General features: G+C 38.7%; 2 protein-coding genes across 2 annotated transcripts; both read right to left on the reverse strand.

The window, feature by feature from the left end:
* Positions 1-2,141: 2,141 nt before the first annotated feature.
* Positions 2,142-5,261, reverse strand: LOC101314393. The gene is made up of 8 exons (XM_004303539.1): positions 5,150-5,261; positions 4,102-4,293; positions 3,940-4,019; positions 3,741-3,813; positions 3,572-3,673; positions 3,290-3,395; positions 3,092-3,179; positions 2,142-2,492 (listed from the first exon to the last, which is right to left on the reverse strand). The coding sequence occupies exons 1-8, from the start codon at positions 5,243-5,245 to the stop codon at positions 2,312-2,314; spliced, it is 918 nt and encodes a 305-aa protein (XP_004303587.1). The 5' UTR covers positions 5,246-5,261; the 3' UTR covers positions 2,142-2,311.
* An 89-nt stretch (positions 5,262-5,350) lies between these two features.
* On the reverse strand, positions 5,351-10,296 carry LOC101311698. Its single transcript, XM_004305637.1, has 8 exons — positions 9,918-10,296; positions 8,863-9,560; positions 7,008-8,018; positions 6,097-6,735; positions 5,931-6,002; positions 5,721-5,801; positions 5,557-5,588; positions 5,351-5,456 (listed from the first exon to the last, which is right to left on the reverse strand). Exons 1-8 carry the CDS (start codon positions 10,294-10,296, stop codon positions 5,351-5,353), a joined length of 3,018 nt encoding a protein of 1,005 aa, XP_004305685.1.
* Positions 10,297-16,465: the final 6,169 nt, after the last annotated feature.

Raw genomic sequence — 16,465 nt, forward strand, 5'->3', positions numbered from 1 at the left:
TTATAGATACAGTTCAAGATGTAAACCTTCTCTATAATCAAAATTATTTAAAGACAGCCGCATCAGTTCTTTATTTTTTTTAAAAAAAGTTTTCTTTTGAACAATCTCTCTACCAGGACAAACTAAATCAATGGTTAATATTGATCAATTTGAAAAGACCATATCATAACTAGTCGACCTTATCGATGAGTTGACAAAAATTTATTTCATCATATCGGTCAATAATACAATGTCATCCATTAACAGAACTGAGATGAATGATCAACCATCATTTCTAGTCCGATTGATGTTTGGTACGAGCATAGTTTAAGTGTTTTAACATGATAGACAGACTCGATGGATTAGGGTCGAGTCACAGAGTATAGTGGAGAATATATAGAAGATCTAGGAGTGAGTGCAGCTAAGATGGTATTTTGTAGAGAACAAACAATCAACAAAGCAGATAAGGCATATTCAACTGTGGAACCGCAATCAATCAAAAACGGCAGTTGGATCAATGAGACATGTGAGTTCCAACCCCACTTTCACTCTAAAGTGCACACCTTTTCTCTATATCTTTACACAGTTACACTTGCACCAACTTAGATATTTTACCCAACTCACTCCCTCATAACATGCCATGTGTCCCCATCATAACACTCTTCCCTCCCTAAACTACCCCCAGTCCTTTTTTTTTTTTTTGAGAATGGAACTACTCCCCAGTCTGGGCATTCATATTTGATAAATGAGAAAACACCAAACAACCACTGACACCAGCGTATGCGTGTGAAGTCCAGCAAAAGGAGCAAAAGGAGAACTGTTGACCGCCTAATAAGTTCCACAGGATACCAGAAGAGAGCATACTTTATTGGGTTCTACAAAAATCTATCATTAGTTCATCATCACTATTATTATGTTACAAGATCTGAATGTATATAGTGTATGAGTACGAGTAGGTGATGTTCGGGATGAATTTAAACTCGTAAAGTTATCAATGTGATACCGTAACTTATTTTTTCTCAATCAATAATTCTTCTTCGTAATAGAGCCCTTATAATATAAGACGTATAAATAGAGGTACCCTTATTACATTAGTGTATCGAGCATGATACATTAGTGTGGTTGTTAGACTCACCTGTAAATCTTTTTACAACTTATCTCACACATTAAACAATGCAAACAGTTTCATATTCCATAGCACTATTGAACTTCTTCGGTCACATTAGTGTGGTTCAGCATGATATAAAATGTCATAAAATACCAACTATGTTTCGGTTCTTATATCGTATAGCTAAAATATAAATTCTATCTAGCAAAGAAATTTGTAAAAAATGTATTATCTCTAACCGACCAAAAATGGAAATGAGTTGTATATGAACTCAATGCGCACGTCAACAGTTATCCAATCAGAGCACTTGCCTATTGCCGATGTGGAATTTTCCACCAGAACCTTAAAAGCAATTCATGTCCAACACACTTTTCAGTTCTACACAGAATTCCTAATTCCCCAATTAAATGGCTAGATGAGTCCACCAAGGCATGTTTAAGATGCAAAGCAAGAAGGGACTAGAAGGACCCCATTGACTTTCAACCCAGATTTTTCCAAGATGGATCCAAAAAAAAAAGAAGATTTTTCTAGCTGACAAGCCAAAAAATTAGTTCCTGGTAGGCTGCCAAATAAAGACAGCTCAGACTGTCACTTCTCTAGGGATTCAAAGTTTCAGCAAAAAAATCTTCTGGCGAACCAAAGATATTTCTCTCCCAACTAAATCTCCTACTTGGAAAAAAGCTCACAAAATATCTTGGCAAAATGGCAAATATCTCTACAAATATCTAACAGGGAAAAGAAGCAACGTAATGTGCACCTATCAAACAGTTGGGTTGGACATGCTTTGTTGCTATCATCAGTTTGAAACAAATGACGGAATAAAATGATATTTTGTGCTGGAAAATAAACTTTATGGCAGACAAGAACAAAAAGATGATTGAATAGCTGATCATAATCGTCCAACTTACAACAAAGATGGGAATAGCAGATCGCGTAGATCTTGCATCAAGCGCACCAGGTTGAAATTAGTAGTCTGTAGCTCCGGCGATTGAATCTAACTACAAACAGGACTCAGCTACAGGGTTACTAAAATATCTTCAGCTAAATATACAAGAGCAAGTAGATCACCACACGATCCAAAGAGAAAAGGATGGCCGGGAAAGCAATCCAAAAAGTCCAACAATTTGTTGGTGCCACCTTTGGCACCATCTTAGCAAATCACGGGTGACCAAACCGACCGAAAGAGATCAGAAAAATAGAAAAACTCAGGGTATGAAGTATGAACTACGAAGATTGTACCACCTGGGAAATACATTTACAGAGCCTCATTATCCTTGCGGATCCAGATCCAAGACCCTCAGCTGCAGCTCTTATGTCAGCTAAGAGGGACTGTGGGAGTAACACTTGTGCTGCAGATTCAGAAGCCTGGATCTGATATGGAAGGATCTCTGACGGATAAACCCCCCTGCCCAAAAACAAAGAAATAGTTACTGTCAAAACTACATCGACATATAAAGCACATTTTGTAGTATCATGACATAGATTGTTGACAATTTTAAAACAATAATGCAGGAAGCAACGAAGAACATTTTAATCATTAGTTCAATTTCGTTTTCTAAAGTAAAGAGTCCTCTACAATATGGACTTCCTGTAAAGCAGATGGGCACTCAGGAGACCTTATATGTGGTTAATACATGGAGACTGGAGGTCTCCAGTGCATCATTGTATTAGCTATATATTATGTAACATTTCTAGCTGGACATGATGGCACTCATAAGTCACAGGCAAAACCTTCAAGTAAAACCAGCATAGTCCAGTGTTGTATGGAAATCAATTGTCTTTGTCGGGCCTAGTAAAATGACAGTGATGAAAGGCACAAGGTGACCAACAAAAACGGCCCAAAATCTTCGAGGACCATCAAATTTGCAGATTTATTGTCACAGCATGATAAAGGGTTTGACAGTTATATAGCTAAGCAGTCAAATCATTTATGGCATAAACTTTGAAATTAGATACAACTGCAAATGAAATCATCAGTACTAATGGAATTGTACAGGAATGTACCTCTTCAAACATGTCATATCGAGAGACAGCGTGACCTTTCTACTACTCTTACAATTAAGGAAACAAAGCTGCAGATCAAGCTGATCATCTGCAAAATTACAACATCACAGAAAAACTTTAGTTACAGGTAATAACTATGCATGCCGAGGGCCAGTAATAGTAACAGATCAACTGTTGAGATTAAAATATATTTATCACCAGATGGAGTATGAAAGCGTGTCTGGATCAAATTTACAATCTCAAATCGAGCCAGCTGCACTTCCTCAACCACGTCTAGCAGATTACATAGCTGTGAACGTATAACCTGAATAATCAAATAGACCACTGTGAAACCAGGCCTTATGGTAGGGAGACTCTAAAATATATCCACTCTGACATCCATAATTTCATATATTTCACAATCTACAGTAACTAAATACAGTACCACGATCTCTTGTACATTAATGCACCTACAATTATATTCACTTAAATGGTACATACTTGTGTTTCTTGCGCCAAACATCTTGAATCAAAAATTTCCTTGGTGACCTCAGAGTCTAGCACAAAACCAAATGCAACTAGGGAACCGATGTTCGGGAAGGCCTGGAACAAGAAAATTAAATCATTAAGGAGAGAGTTTGTAATAGGAACAACTGCTTGACTTCATTACCTTCATGATCTTAGCATCGTTCAACTTTTTTGAGATGACTATGCGTGATGTTGGACCCACATTACCACCAAACCTGTATATCATTAAAATGAAAACATATTACACATTTTGTAATAGAAAAGAAAGTACAGGACCCAGCCACAAGCACATATATGATACGAAAAGAAAAGATCAGTCAAAGAAATAAAACAGGATATACCTTTGGCTGATGTAACCATGATAGCTGAGAAGAATGTTGTAATGACCATTCTTAATCTCAAATTTGTCAACATCCCATAACTGTTGAAATCACAAGAGTCTCTCAGTGAAAGAGAACATTTACTAAATAAGTCATGACAAACATAGCAATAATAAGATGTACCTGAAACTCCCGACGTATTAACCTGCAGAATGTTCTTGTCTTCAGATGATCATGAACTAAAGAAATAGTGTCACCATAACTTGGTTCTCCTTTCAACTTGATATGAGAGTGAAAGAAATTGCTTAAACTTTTTAGCTGTCCATCTGAAGCTTTAAGCTCATGTCTCATTGCGCTCATGTTATCACTGGGAGCCTGACAAATAAATATAGATAAAATAACTTAAAACCCAACTTCATTAGATTATCTTATATGATTATTTCAAAACATCTATAAATATAGTGATAGAAATCAACAAGGTACACAGATTATTCACCATAACTACACAACAGTACAATACAACCTTCTGACGATGCAAAACGACAAGTAAAAGCTAAACCAAGCCATACCATAATATTGTTGTTTTAGGGCCTGCTGCAGGATATATTATCATAGGACTCACTTCTTTTATCTTATGTTGTGGCCTTTGATATAAGGAAGCAATATGGAACGGGGAAGAATAGAAAGGATATAAACCAAAGCTTGCTCGTAAAAAGCATAGAAAGACCAGAAACAGCATATTATGGTTTCTTATCTTGTATGTTTTATTTCGCCCCAATTCTTCAAACTTGTTACAACAACCATCTTCAAACTCCACAAATAAATCCACTTACAGACTTGGAATTTGTTTATGCACCATAAATCTTAGACAACATACTCTCCTGCAAAAGACACTTAGAATAACCGGAGTTCTCGTTAAATTATGCCTGATATATTAGGATATGTCTACCCATTTATGCTTTTATAGTCTTGAAAGAAACAAGATTAATTACTCCTGTGCCTCAGATTGCACTGTTCTACATTTTAAGATTTCGCCAGTTGTATCCCCCACATGCCACGTCCTTGCTTCAGAGTTTTCAAAGTGCCTACTATGTTAAGTCAATTTGTTAGCTTTCACATTTTTTATGCACCATAAACCCCTTTTGTTAATTAGTGATGACTACTGAATGAAGAGGAACTATTTAGGCCATCTCCAATGAAAAAAAAGAAGTTCCCAAAGATAAATGGTTACCTCTTGTTCACCCACTAAACATGACCGTCTCTCATCAACAGGAGTCTCTCTTTTACCAGCTTCAGACTGACACTGGGTGAAGTTCACCTTCAGCATCTGAGACTCCTGAACTGCAGAGCTTAAGAGCTGTAACTTACTCTGCAGGCAAGCACAAATATAAGGGAAGGTCACAAACTGCATGCATAGCTAGAGAATCAAAAGTCACAGAACAAAAAATACCTGTAATTTGTGGCGCTTCAACTGCATTAACTGCAACCTTGCCTTTTCATACGCTAATCTGTAAAGCAGCAACCTTGCTTCAGCTACCCTGCAAGGTTCAGTTGCCAATGCTTTTAATGGTAAGCCAGATTCCTGGATAGGTAGCCCAAGTTACATATTTTGGAACAATCAAGGATATGGGACACCACCTTTTATGCCCACGACTGATGCAGTTGACATTCTGTACACATAAACACCAGTCTTAGGGAAAAGAGGGAAGTGTAGTTGTGTTATTAGCTCTAAAGGATGTAAAATGCGCTCCATGCTTATAACTGAACCTCAACAATGCAATTAAAAATGTTTTTAAGCAGACCTGAGATTGGATTTGAGCACAAAGCGTCTCATACTTTTTAGGCTTCACTAGATGTATCAAGATATCTTCCAGAACCCCAATCTACATGATAATGAAAAACAGTAATGTAAGTACAAGAAAATATAGAGACCATAAATTTGAGTATAAGATGGTCGGCTAATTCAGTTTAATTTTTCATTGGGAAGAGATAATAGGATATATAAAATATACCGCTTTTAAATTTAGGTTGCTTGTCAATGGAGAAAGCAATTGTTCTGAATCTCCCGAGAATTTGACTAGAATCTGCAAGAACTCTCACGTCAAAAAAATAAATAAAATGAATCTATGTATATCTATTCAAGGAGACTGGGTACAAAACAAGAAATAGGACACACACATCAGTCCAGCTCTCCCATTTTGTATCACTCGATTCACCACCATGCTTTTCTCTGTCACTTTGAAGTTTAGTTGAATGACCCAATATTAACTGGGTATCATAGTTCTCACTTCTATGAACTTTAGAACTTCTCTGGCTGCCAGGGACCATATCTGTACAGTCTCCATCCTCGAGACTTAACCTTGGGTTTCTTCTTTTACGTCCAAATGAACTTTCTGCATCTTGTTTGATAAGAGGACTCTGTGAAATATGTAGTCCCTGATAACAATCATTAGGATGATTAATTGAAATTAACTCGGGAGATTCAATGTCTTTCCCAAGTGGTTGCATATTATCAATGTGTTCTGTATAAGATGGCCTGAAGGGGCTTAGTGTTAGATCCTTCAGAAAGAGACTATAATTCGGCTCTTCCACAATGGGAGTACCAATTTGCTCTTTCCCAGAAGGACTCTCACTAAGCTTTTTCTTGGAAGAACTCCTAGCTGTTTCTTTCCTGTAGGGACTCTGACTTGGCTCTTTCTTGAGGGGGCTCCAAGGGGTATTTCCCAAGGGAGGACTTGGAGTTTGCTTTTTCCTGGATGGACTCTGAGATGGCCCTTCCATAAAATTGTTCGGAGCTGAGTCTTTAGAAGGAGGGCTCTGAGTTGATCATTACCAAACAGAATGTCACATTTACAGGCATCACAAGAAGTAATGATAATTAAATAGAGCAACATTGTATTTAACAGCAGCTGTCTATTGCATGCGCAACTGTAAGAAAGCCATTGTCAAATTTGAATAAACCCCAAACCTCATCCCACCACCCAGCCTACTGAGGCCAGAATGGGTATGGAATACTGGTTTGTACCAGCGAATTGACAACCTCAATGTGTTAGATATTGGAAATACAAGAACAAAAATCAGCGACTGACCTGAAGGGATGATTCAGTCATACTTCTGCCGACAAATGGTTTAGACTGGGGTTCTAGTCCAGGTTGAAATCTTTTATGTGGACTTCGCAATTGAATGTTCAGAATGCCTGCACCACTTAGAGGAGTTTGGAGGTTATTTTCTGACTGAAGTTGCACATGGGGAAGATTCACTTCTTGCTTATCTGCCAAAAGAAAATCAGTTCCAGAAGAAACCATTGTTCCTTTTGTGGCATTATCTGACATCAAGAGATGCTGGGTCCTTTTACTTCCAGATACCGACAGCTGAGAGGGTGGAGCAACTTCTTCTACCGGTCTGTCACATTTATCCTTCAAAAGACTGTCCGTGACTGTGGAATTTTCATCCTTCCCCAACTTTTGAATGTTAACTGGGTTCTCAATGTCATTTGAGCCTGTGTTAACCAAACTCTTCTGTCCTCTCTTCTCCAGATCACCTACTTGCTTCTCCAAAAAAGCAGTAGGAGATTTGTTAAAGTCACGTTGTAGATCTTTACTAATGTCAGCCATAACAGTACTTAAAGGAGCATTTGGGGATGAGTAACTCGACAATCTACATATTAATTTCTCAATCCCATCTTTGAGACTAGAAGCACGAGGAGAAGGCTCTGGATTTCTTAACCTGGAAATGCTTTTCTGAATTGATGGATACCACACTTCATGTTTTGAGGAAGGAGTCACTGTCTCTGAATGCCTTGTTATATTAGGAGTATTCATAATTGACTGCTGTCCTCTAGCAGATAACATGGGTATGGACCCCTCCTTAACAGAATGAGGATCAATATTAGAATTATGTCTTCTGTCTTTGGGAGAATTTTCTTTTCCCAATCCCAGGTTTAAATGTTGAGAAGCAGGATCATGTAGCGGATACGCATCAAACTGAAGAGATTTAGTTGATTTACTATTGACATTTGCTAGGAGGTCGCCATTCACAGCAAGTAACTCTGAACTTTTGATACCCTTTTGAAATTTATCTTCAGTGAGTTTGTTACTGACCTACAAATAAAACAGTGGAAAATGTAAACAAACCTGTGCCTCATTCACCCATAAAAGAACTCATTATTAACTTTTGGCACTTTATAGTGTAATTTGTTAGTTGTTAAATGAAGAACCGAGATGATAGATTGAATATTTAACAATCCATGATTTTTTAAAATCTTATGTTATACAGTACAAAGGAAGTCTTTTCTGCTCTTAAGTGAATTAAAAAACAATTCTATTTTAACCATAGAACCAGAACTTTTCTACATTTTGAGATCCGAAAATGAAAGCACAAACAAAACATCAGCTATGCAGACTGTTTTGACAGTGTGCATGCAAACAAAACAACAATAAAAGTAAAGACAGGAAAGAATGTAATGAAACATCAGAATAATAACAATACTACACTACCAGACCTATATATGGCAATGACGCTTCTGGGTACAAACATACAATCATGGTTATCAGAGGGAAAGTGTCAAATTTCAAAATTTGGTTTAATTCATGTTTTTTTTTTTTTTTTTCATGACTTAAACGGAACCCTTGACCTCAAATCAGCCAAATTTCATCAACCTCTAAAACAACGTATTGATTCTAGCATAATCAACAGAAACTATGACAGCCCTTTCTGTCACAGACCAACCATACACAAAATTTTTGAGTACATGTTTACAACAGCCACTGGAATCAAAACAGTTGAGGTGCATGAATTTTCACCCAACTAACAACACCAAGCACAATCCTAGTTGCAACAAGTAGATATGCAACATCATATCAAATTATTTGAAACTACAAATGGATGAGAGCGCTCAAAAAGTGGCAACCATTATATCAAATTTGTAATTAAAAGAGATCTCACCTTGATTAACTGATTTGGAGTCTGGATTTGGTCATCAACGGAGACACCGGCAGATGGATGATAACTTCTGTTAGACGAGACGTCAAAAGCAATCAAACCATTTGCTTCACTCAATTTGATACAAGAAGTAGATTCTGGGTCAGCAGTCATATCATGATTGCTAAAATTGTTCATTTCAGTACTCCTACGATTTCTTAGATCTATGCGGCCAATTCCATTATTTTCCAATAGAGCAACCTTTTCTCCCTTAGACGGTGTTATACTGAGAGAGACTGGAACAGAGCCAGTATGCAGATCCTTGCTACCTTCTGCCAAAATGGCATTTAATGTGGGAGATAGTCTTCCATAATCGTACTTACGTGGGTTTTCTTCCACAATACTCATGTCATTCGAGTCTTCACCGCCTCTGACCTTATCGACAGGAACCAAGGACTGGGGAGTAAGATTCTTTGGTTTTGCTAGGGACATAAGACTTCCTGAATCACTGGGATTATGGGTTGGTGTCTTCTCTGCAAAGGGAATGCGAAAAGACGTCGGGGTCTTCAGATATCCTCCAGAGTCTGACCTTGCAATACTACGATAATGCAATGAAAACGCAGTAGTGTCCATTGTAGTTTCATGAAAGTCATCTGAGGCTGCGGAATCAGATAGTCCTGGTCTAATGAAATCCGACGATACAGGACCAAAGAAATCGTCTTCTGCAAAAACAAATCATGACAAACACCAGTTATTGAGATAACCAAAAACAAACTAATGCTAGAAACAAAATGCTAGGATTTCCTTTCTTTAATCACATGTAATTCAATATAACAATAAAAATCTGCGAATCTCATCTTCGGACATCTTAATATCACTAACATAATTCAGAAATTTCATCAACAAAACAACATATGCTACTGAAATCCCCACATCAACCAACAACAAGCCAATGCATACAGTCGAAAATTCGATTCACAGGCACATTGAAGGCACAAATACACAATAAAGTAATAATTTGTTTCCCAAAGCAAATAATGATGATTAATCGAAAAAGAAAATAAGAAAGATAGCTTTACCGTTGTTGGAGGTAGCAGAGCCAGGAACGCTACTCATCGGAGAAGGCGAACCGAGCGGTCGCAAAAACGACTTCCTCCCGTCGTCGTCGTCCTCCTCGTCATCGGAGTCCTTGAAATCGTCGCTTTCGCCGCCGACATCCTTGAAAAACCCTACAGCGCCTTTCTCCGGCTCGGCGGAGCCGTTTAGAGAGCTGGATTGGGGCTCGGAGTCGGGAGTGTGGTCGGAGTCCTCGTCGTCGCGGCGGAATATGTGGACGGAGGTGATCTCGGTGTCGGCGAAGCTCACGCGCCGGGAGCGTTTCCTCTTGATTCGCAAGGCTATTGTCTCCGGGTCGGTCTCGGAGGTGGGAGGCGGCTCGTCGGGGACCTTAGAGGCCATAGGAAATGGAGGAATCGGAGAATTTAGGGTTTGCGGTTTGGGGTTTGAGGACGAAGCAGTGACTGTGGGACTGGAGCGGGAGAGAGAGAGAGACAGAGTGGAGGGAAATTTCTTTTTGTTTTAAATGTCGTATTTATCTGCGACTTATTTTTCATTTTCTAGGCCAATCAGGTATTCAGGTTTATATTTTGAATTGTTTTTCACATCAAAATGGCAAAGAGACACGAATAGACCAAGTATTAACGAGGCCACCGCATTTAGGTTTTAGGATATAACTCCAACATTTTGTTTATAATAGGTTTAGGATTTGTAAAATCTCATCTCCAAGAAAAAAACATGTTAAACCTCTAGAGAGCAAGATCGTTTTGACCATGGATATGGACATACTCAGTTAGAACTACAGAGGCATCTGCGGGGACTCTACTGTTAGGGCTGTGAAGGATTTAATCACCCAAAATTGGCCCCAAATTGTGTTTCTTTGTGAAACCAAAATCAGCAATACAAGGACCTTTGAGCACTTACGACTGTCGATTTGCGCAGGGCTTTGGAGTGCTTAGTGATGGGTTATCGGGTGGCCTAGCAGTGTTCGGAACGACGACGTGAAGGTGCTCATTGGTACGTCATCGTTGCACCATATTGATATGGAAATTGATGGAGAGCCTGGTAATATCCGATGGAGATTGACAGGTTTCTATGGTTGGCCACGTACTGTTGATCGAGATAAGTCATGGCAATTACTCAAGGATTTGTGTGATTTGAATTCGCTACCTTGGGTGGTGATAGGAGACTTCAATGAGATTCTCAACAGTGGCGAGAAAATGGATGGACCAATGCGACCCAAATGTCAGATGAGAGGCTTTAGGGAAGCTCTTGGCTACGGTGATCTACTGGATCTAGGGTTTATGGGACCTGCTACTACATGGTGGAATTCGGAAACAAAGTTGCGCTTGGATAGAGCGGTGTGCACACCGTCTTGGTGCGATATTTGTGGGCATGCTAGGGTCCAACACCTTCCTCCAAGCGACTCAGACCATTTGCCAATCTTGCTGCGTGCTAACTTTGTCATGATTCCTAAGCGTCCTAGGCTCCATAGGTTCAAGGTTGAAGCACACTGGTTGCAACATGGGGAATGTGATAATGTTGTGAAGGAGGCTTGGATGACAGATGTAACGGGTTCACCATGTATCAGGTTGCAAAGAAGATTCGTTACACTAGACTGAAATTGGATGCTTGGCAGAAGAACATTTTTAGGGGTTGTCAAATAGATGATGGGTATTCGTTGTAGATTAAAGGAACTCATGGATGTTAGAATTTCGGGGGATGTAGTCGAGGAGAAAAAACGTCTTTCTTCTCACTTGCAATCTTTGTTATCACAGGAGGAAACTTTCTGAAGACAACGAGCAAAGGTAACTTGGCTACGTGATGGTGATCGAAATACGACTTACTTTCACCGTAAAGCTAGCAACAAAAAGCGAAAGAACAATATCAAGGGGGGTTGTATGATGAGTGTGGTATGTGGGTAGAGGATGATGAGGGGGTTGAGAAGATTGTTTCCTTGTATTTCAGTCGTATGTTTACGGTAGAGGATGTGGACATGGAGGCCATGAATTCTACGTTCGCTACGATTGAGCCTTGTGTTACTAGGGAGATGAATGAGCAATTGTGTTCTTCTTATTCACAGGATGAAATTCGGTCTGCTCTGTTCCAAATGTACCCAACTAAGTCCTCGGGGCCTGATGGTATGCCTCCTTTGTTCTTCCAACACTATTGGGATACGATTGGTGAGGATGTCACCGTTGCGGTTCAAAACTTCCTAAATCTAGTCAACACTATTTTACGCACATCTGTTTGATTCCAAAGGTCCCAAATCCGGAACATATGTCTGATTTACGACCTATTGCCTTATGTAACGTGATCTATAGGATTTGTTATAAGGTTATAGCTAATAGGTTGAAGCTTCTACTGCCAGAAGTCATCTCACCTTATCAGAGTGCCTTTGTGCCAGGTCGATTGATTATTGACAACATCCTTGTTGCTAATGAGCTAGCACACTTTGTTCATAACAAAAAAGGTGGGGAGGAAGGCTATATGGCATTGAAATTGAACTTAAGCAAAGCTTACAATATAATGGAGTGGTTCTTCCTTCGGAAGGTTTTAGAGAGGTTTGGTTTTGCAGCAGTATGGATCGAAATGGTGATGCAGTGTGTCAGTTCGGTAAGGTACTCATTCTTGGTGAGAGGTAAACCAAGGGGTTTTGTGATTCCCAACTGTGGTCTACGGCAAGGAGACCCTCTATCCCCTTATTTATTTCTGCTTGGAGTGGAGAGTTTCTCAACATTATTGCAACGGACGCAGCAATTGGGTTGGCTTCTGGGACTAGAAATTTGTGCAAAGGCTCCACAGGTTAATCATCATCTCTTTGCTGATGACAGTATGCTCTATGCTAATGCATCTTTAGATGACTGTTATCACATTCAAGATGTCATTGAAACCTATGGACGTGCTTCGGGCCAACTTGTGAATTTTGAAAAAAGCTCTATTGTGTTAAGTAATAATGTTTCAGAATTTATGCAGGAGGAGATCTATAGTTTGTTGGGCATGGAGGTAGTTACTTCCCATGAAAAATACTTGGGTCTTCCTACTTATGTAGGGAGGAAAAAAACAGCTACATTTCAGTTTATTAAGGAGAGGTTAGCGAAGAAGGTCTCTGGTTGGCAAGATAGAACTCTTAGTGGTGCAGGCAGAGATATATTCATTCGTGTGGTTGCCCAATCACTTCCAACTTATGCAATGAGTGTGTTCAAGCTAATAAAGAATTTATGTGAAGATCTTGAGCAGCTATGTGCTAAGTTTTGGTGGGGTAGCACTAAGGAAAAAAGGAAAATACATTGGAAGCATTGGAAGGCTCTATGTAATCCTAAAGAAGAAGGAGGCTTGGGGTTTCGTAGCTTGGAGGAATTCAATTCAGCTATGCTAGCTAAACAAGCTTGGCGTGTGATTCATTACCCGAACTCTTTGGTTGCTAGACTCTTCAAAACTCGGTATTTTCCGAACGACTCATTTTGGATTGCTACTGCCCATACCTCCCCATCATTTTCGTGGAGAAGCATCTTTTCAACACGAGACCTTTTACTTGAAGGTGGTTATTGGCAGGTAGGGGATGGTACTCAGGTAAATGTATTAACTGATGCTTGGATACTTGGAGTGCCGAATTTCAAGCCGTCAGGGAATACTGTTTTACTTGATCATGTTGAAAACGTCAGTGATTTGTTACATGGTCTGTGTATATGGAATGAGAGCTTAATACGTTCTGTTTTTAATCCTCATGAAGCAGCAGCCATTCTAGCTATCCCTTTAGCTCCTCTTAGTATAGTTGATCGAGTGGTATGGCGTTTTGAAAAGAACGGTCTATTCACAACTAAAACTTACAGGTACACATTCTCTTAGTCACCTTCTTGCCAGCCTTTTACTCATAATGCGAGTGTTGCTATATGGAAGAAATTATGGAAGGTTGTTATTCCAAATGGTGCTAAGGTTCATATATGGCGAGTTTGCCATGATAGTCTACCTTCATTGGAACAATTAGCATCCAAGCATGTGGTGTTGGAGTCTCTGATCTGCCCATTATGCACACAAGGGATGGAGTCTACTCTTCACTTGTGTAGAGATTGTCCATTCACAAGATTAGTGTTGCAATAACATGGACTTCTGTCTTAGGTTTGTCTTAATCCTACCTTGAATCAACTGAGCCTATTAGAATGGTTAATAACATGTGTTAGAGACTTGTTAATGGTGCATCTTGGTGAGTTGATCTACCTATTGGGGAGGAGTATGGAAAGAGAGGAACAATCGAGTATGGAATGGAAAGATTGGTACAACTATGGATGTAGTTATTGGCTTAATGACTAGTTTGAATGAATTTTGGTTGGTGACATTGAAACATGTAAACATGAAGGCTGGTGGGAGTGAGAAATGGAAGCCTCCAACAATTGGTATTGTAAAGATTATTGTAGATGGCTCATTTTTTCAGAATACGAATATAGGAAGTTCTGGATTTGTGGTTAGGGATTCTGATGGGAGATTTTTGGTTGGAGGAGGATAGTCTTATCAAGGTGTGATTTCAGCAGAGCATGTGGAGGCTCTTGTGTGCAAACATGCTGTTCAGTTTGCTATAATGCATATCACTTTGTTCCGGCAGTTATTGAGACTGATGCACAAGGGGTATACCTTCATCTGCTGAATAATCAATAGAACAATTTCTCCATTTGAGGGAGATTATATGATGATATAGGTGCTCTTCTACATGCATCTGGTTCCATACGAATTGCGCATATCAAACGTAGTGCAAACCAAGTGGCACATTCAATGGCGGCACATTCAATGGCGGCTCATTCTTCTTCTCTTACTAGAGAGATTTTTTATTTTATAGTTCCATCTTTTATACAAGCTGTTGTTGCAGCTGAACTTCCAATTATGTAATATTTCTGATTCTCAATAAAGTTTGACCTATTTCCTCAAAAAAAAAAAAAAAATACTCATCTCCAACACTCAAGTTAAGCTAAAATATAATTTATCTAAAATGTGTCCTATTTTGACTCAACTAAATAAGACCAAACCTATAATTTATGAGGGTGAGTGAGTGTGGGCCACTATCAGATTTTATTATTAAACAATTGGGTTCCATTTTATGTATGATTAAATGATGATAGAAAATGATTAAATATGTTTGAGAGCCTCTATGAGTTAGAGATGCAAAACCTATATGAATATTATAGGTTTGGGTGGCCTAAAATTTGAATATAGGTTTAGGATTTAGACCAATTGTTGGAGATGCCCTAAGAGTGTAGTTTTGAGTAAAAGTTACAGGCAACACATCCGTGTTTTTGTTCGCTGACTTTCATATTCGACGGTGGATTGCTATTTTTAACTCTCTCGTGCTTATACATACCTTGTAATTGTATTTCTTGTGCATAAAGTACTGCCTTCCTAAAAAAAACCCAAAAAGATCGAGTTAGAATTAGACTTGATTGAACATGGAGTTTGATCACTTTCGATGAAAAAATATACATGATTGGCCATTCATCCGACTACAATTTTATTCTAAGTATGTATAGTGAGTCGGACCTGCTCTATGGCGTCGTCCAAGCACACCGATTTGGTACAACTTGAAAGCTTGAACTCGAAATATGGAACTCTCTTAGTGAAGAACATCACCAAACACACAGATTTGGTACAACTTGAGCAACAAGTAAGCGAAGACAAGTGAAAAATTTAGATTTTTTTTTTAACAGTATGAAAGTTTAGAGCGCGTTCGTTATCGTTCCCAAGTCATTTTTTATATTTTTTTATTTTTTTTATAAAATCCTAAAATAGTCGTAGAATGCATTCGGCGATAGTATTCCTAATTCAATCAATTATAGTCTATATTTTCCAAAACGACATATCAACGTTTCCTATATTTTATGAAAACAGATTCGTGAATTTGTCAAAACACGGGATACTGCTTTTGTGAGCGCGAGGCCGCGAGTAAAGGCTTCCAATGTTTTGCTCAAAGACTATATATATATCTAATGATTCACTCATCTCCGTCAATCAGTCTTGTTCATATTCTTCATTGACGCTATTATTTGAATCTTAAAACAAGAGTAACAATGATAAGCACGAATCTACTTTGGTTGTTGGTGCGTGTAATAGCATGATTATGAACTGAGATGAACATTATCCATAGCTGTTGTGTCGCTGCTATCATAGGTGTTTATTCAATTTTGTTTGTGAAATTTTCTGAGGAATCGATCACTCTTTCTACTGGTGCATCTATACATGTCAACTGTCATGTATAGTTCTTATATGTCTGCTCTATATTTGTATAATCGTTCTTCTTAGAAAGAAAGAGAAAGGGAATAGTCAAAAAAGAAAAGAAAAGAGAAAGGCTTGGTGCCTTGGTATGAGTATTGGCTACAGACACTAGTAGAAATAAAGACTTAAGCAACAGAAACAAATCGTCGGCTAAGTGCTCATTTTTGTTGCCTCCCGACTTAAGCGACGAAACCGGCGTCGCTTAAGATTCGTTGCATATGACGCGTCTCATAGGTACTTAAGCGACAAAAAGCGACAAAAACATATAATCTGTCACTTAAGAAAATGAACCAAGCGACGAGGATTGTTTATG

The sequence above is a fragment of the Fragaria vesca genome, linkage group LG6 (genome assembly GCF_000184155.1).
Source record: "Fragaria vesca subsp. vesca linkage group LG6, FraVesHawaii_1.0, whole genome shotgun sequence".
In the NCBI taxonomy this organism is placed as follows: Eukaryota; Viridiplantae; Streptophyta; class Magnoliopsida; order Rosales; family Rosaceae; genus Fragaria; species Fragaria vesca.

What these genes read in the sequence shown, in the direction of transcription:
- LOC101311698 (XM_004305637.1), bottom strand. Translation starts at nt 10,296, where the DNA reads ATGGCCTCTAAGGTCCCCGACGAGCCGCCTCCCACCTCCGAGACCGAC. An exon ending in CTCCAAATCAGTTAATCAAG is followed by an intron (nt 8,019 to 8,862) that starts GTGAGATCTCTT and finishes TTTTATTTGTAG; the next exon opens with GTCAGTAACAAACTCACTGA. An exon ending in AATGGGAGAGCTGGACTGAT is followed by an intron (nt 6,003 to 6,096) that starts GTGTGTGTCCTA and finishes GAGTTCTTGCAG; the next exon opens with ATTCTAGTCAAATTCTCGGG.
- LOC101314393 (XM_004303539.1), bottom strand. Translation starts at nt 5,245, where the DNA reads ATGCTGAAGGTGAACTTCACCCAGTGTCAGTCTGAAGCTGGTAAAAGA. An exon ending in ACGATGCTAAGATCATGAAG is followed by an intron (nt 3,674 to 3,740) that starts GTAATGAAGTCA and finishes TTCTTGTTCCAG; the next exon opens with GCCTTCCCGAACATCGGTTC. An exon ending in GTTTGGCGCAAGAAACACAA is followed by an intron (nt 3,396 to 3,571) that starts GTATGTACCATT and finishes TTGATTATTCAG; the next exon opens with GTTATACGTTCACAGCTATG.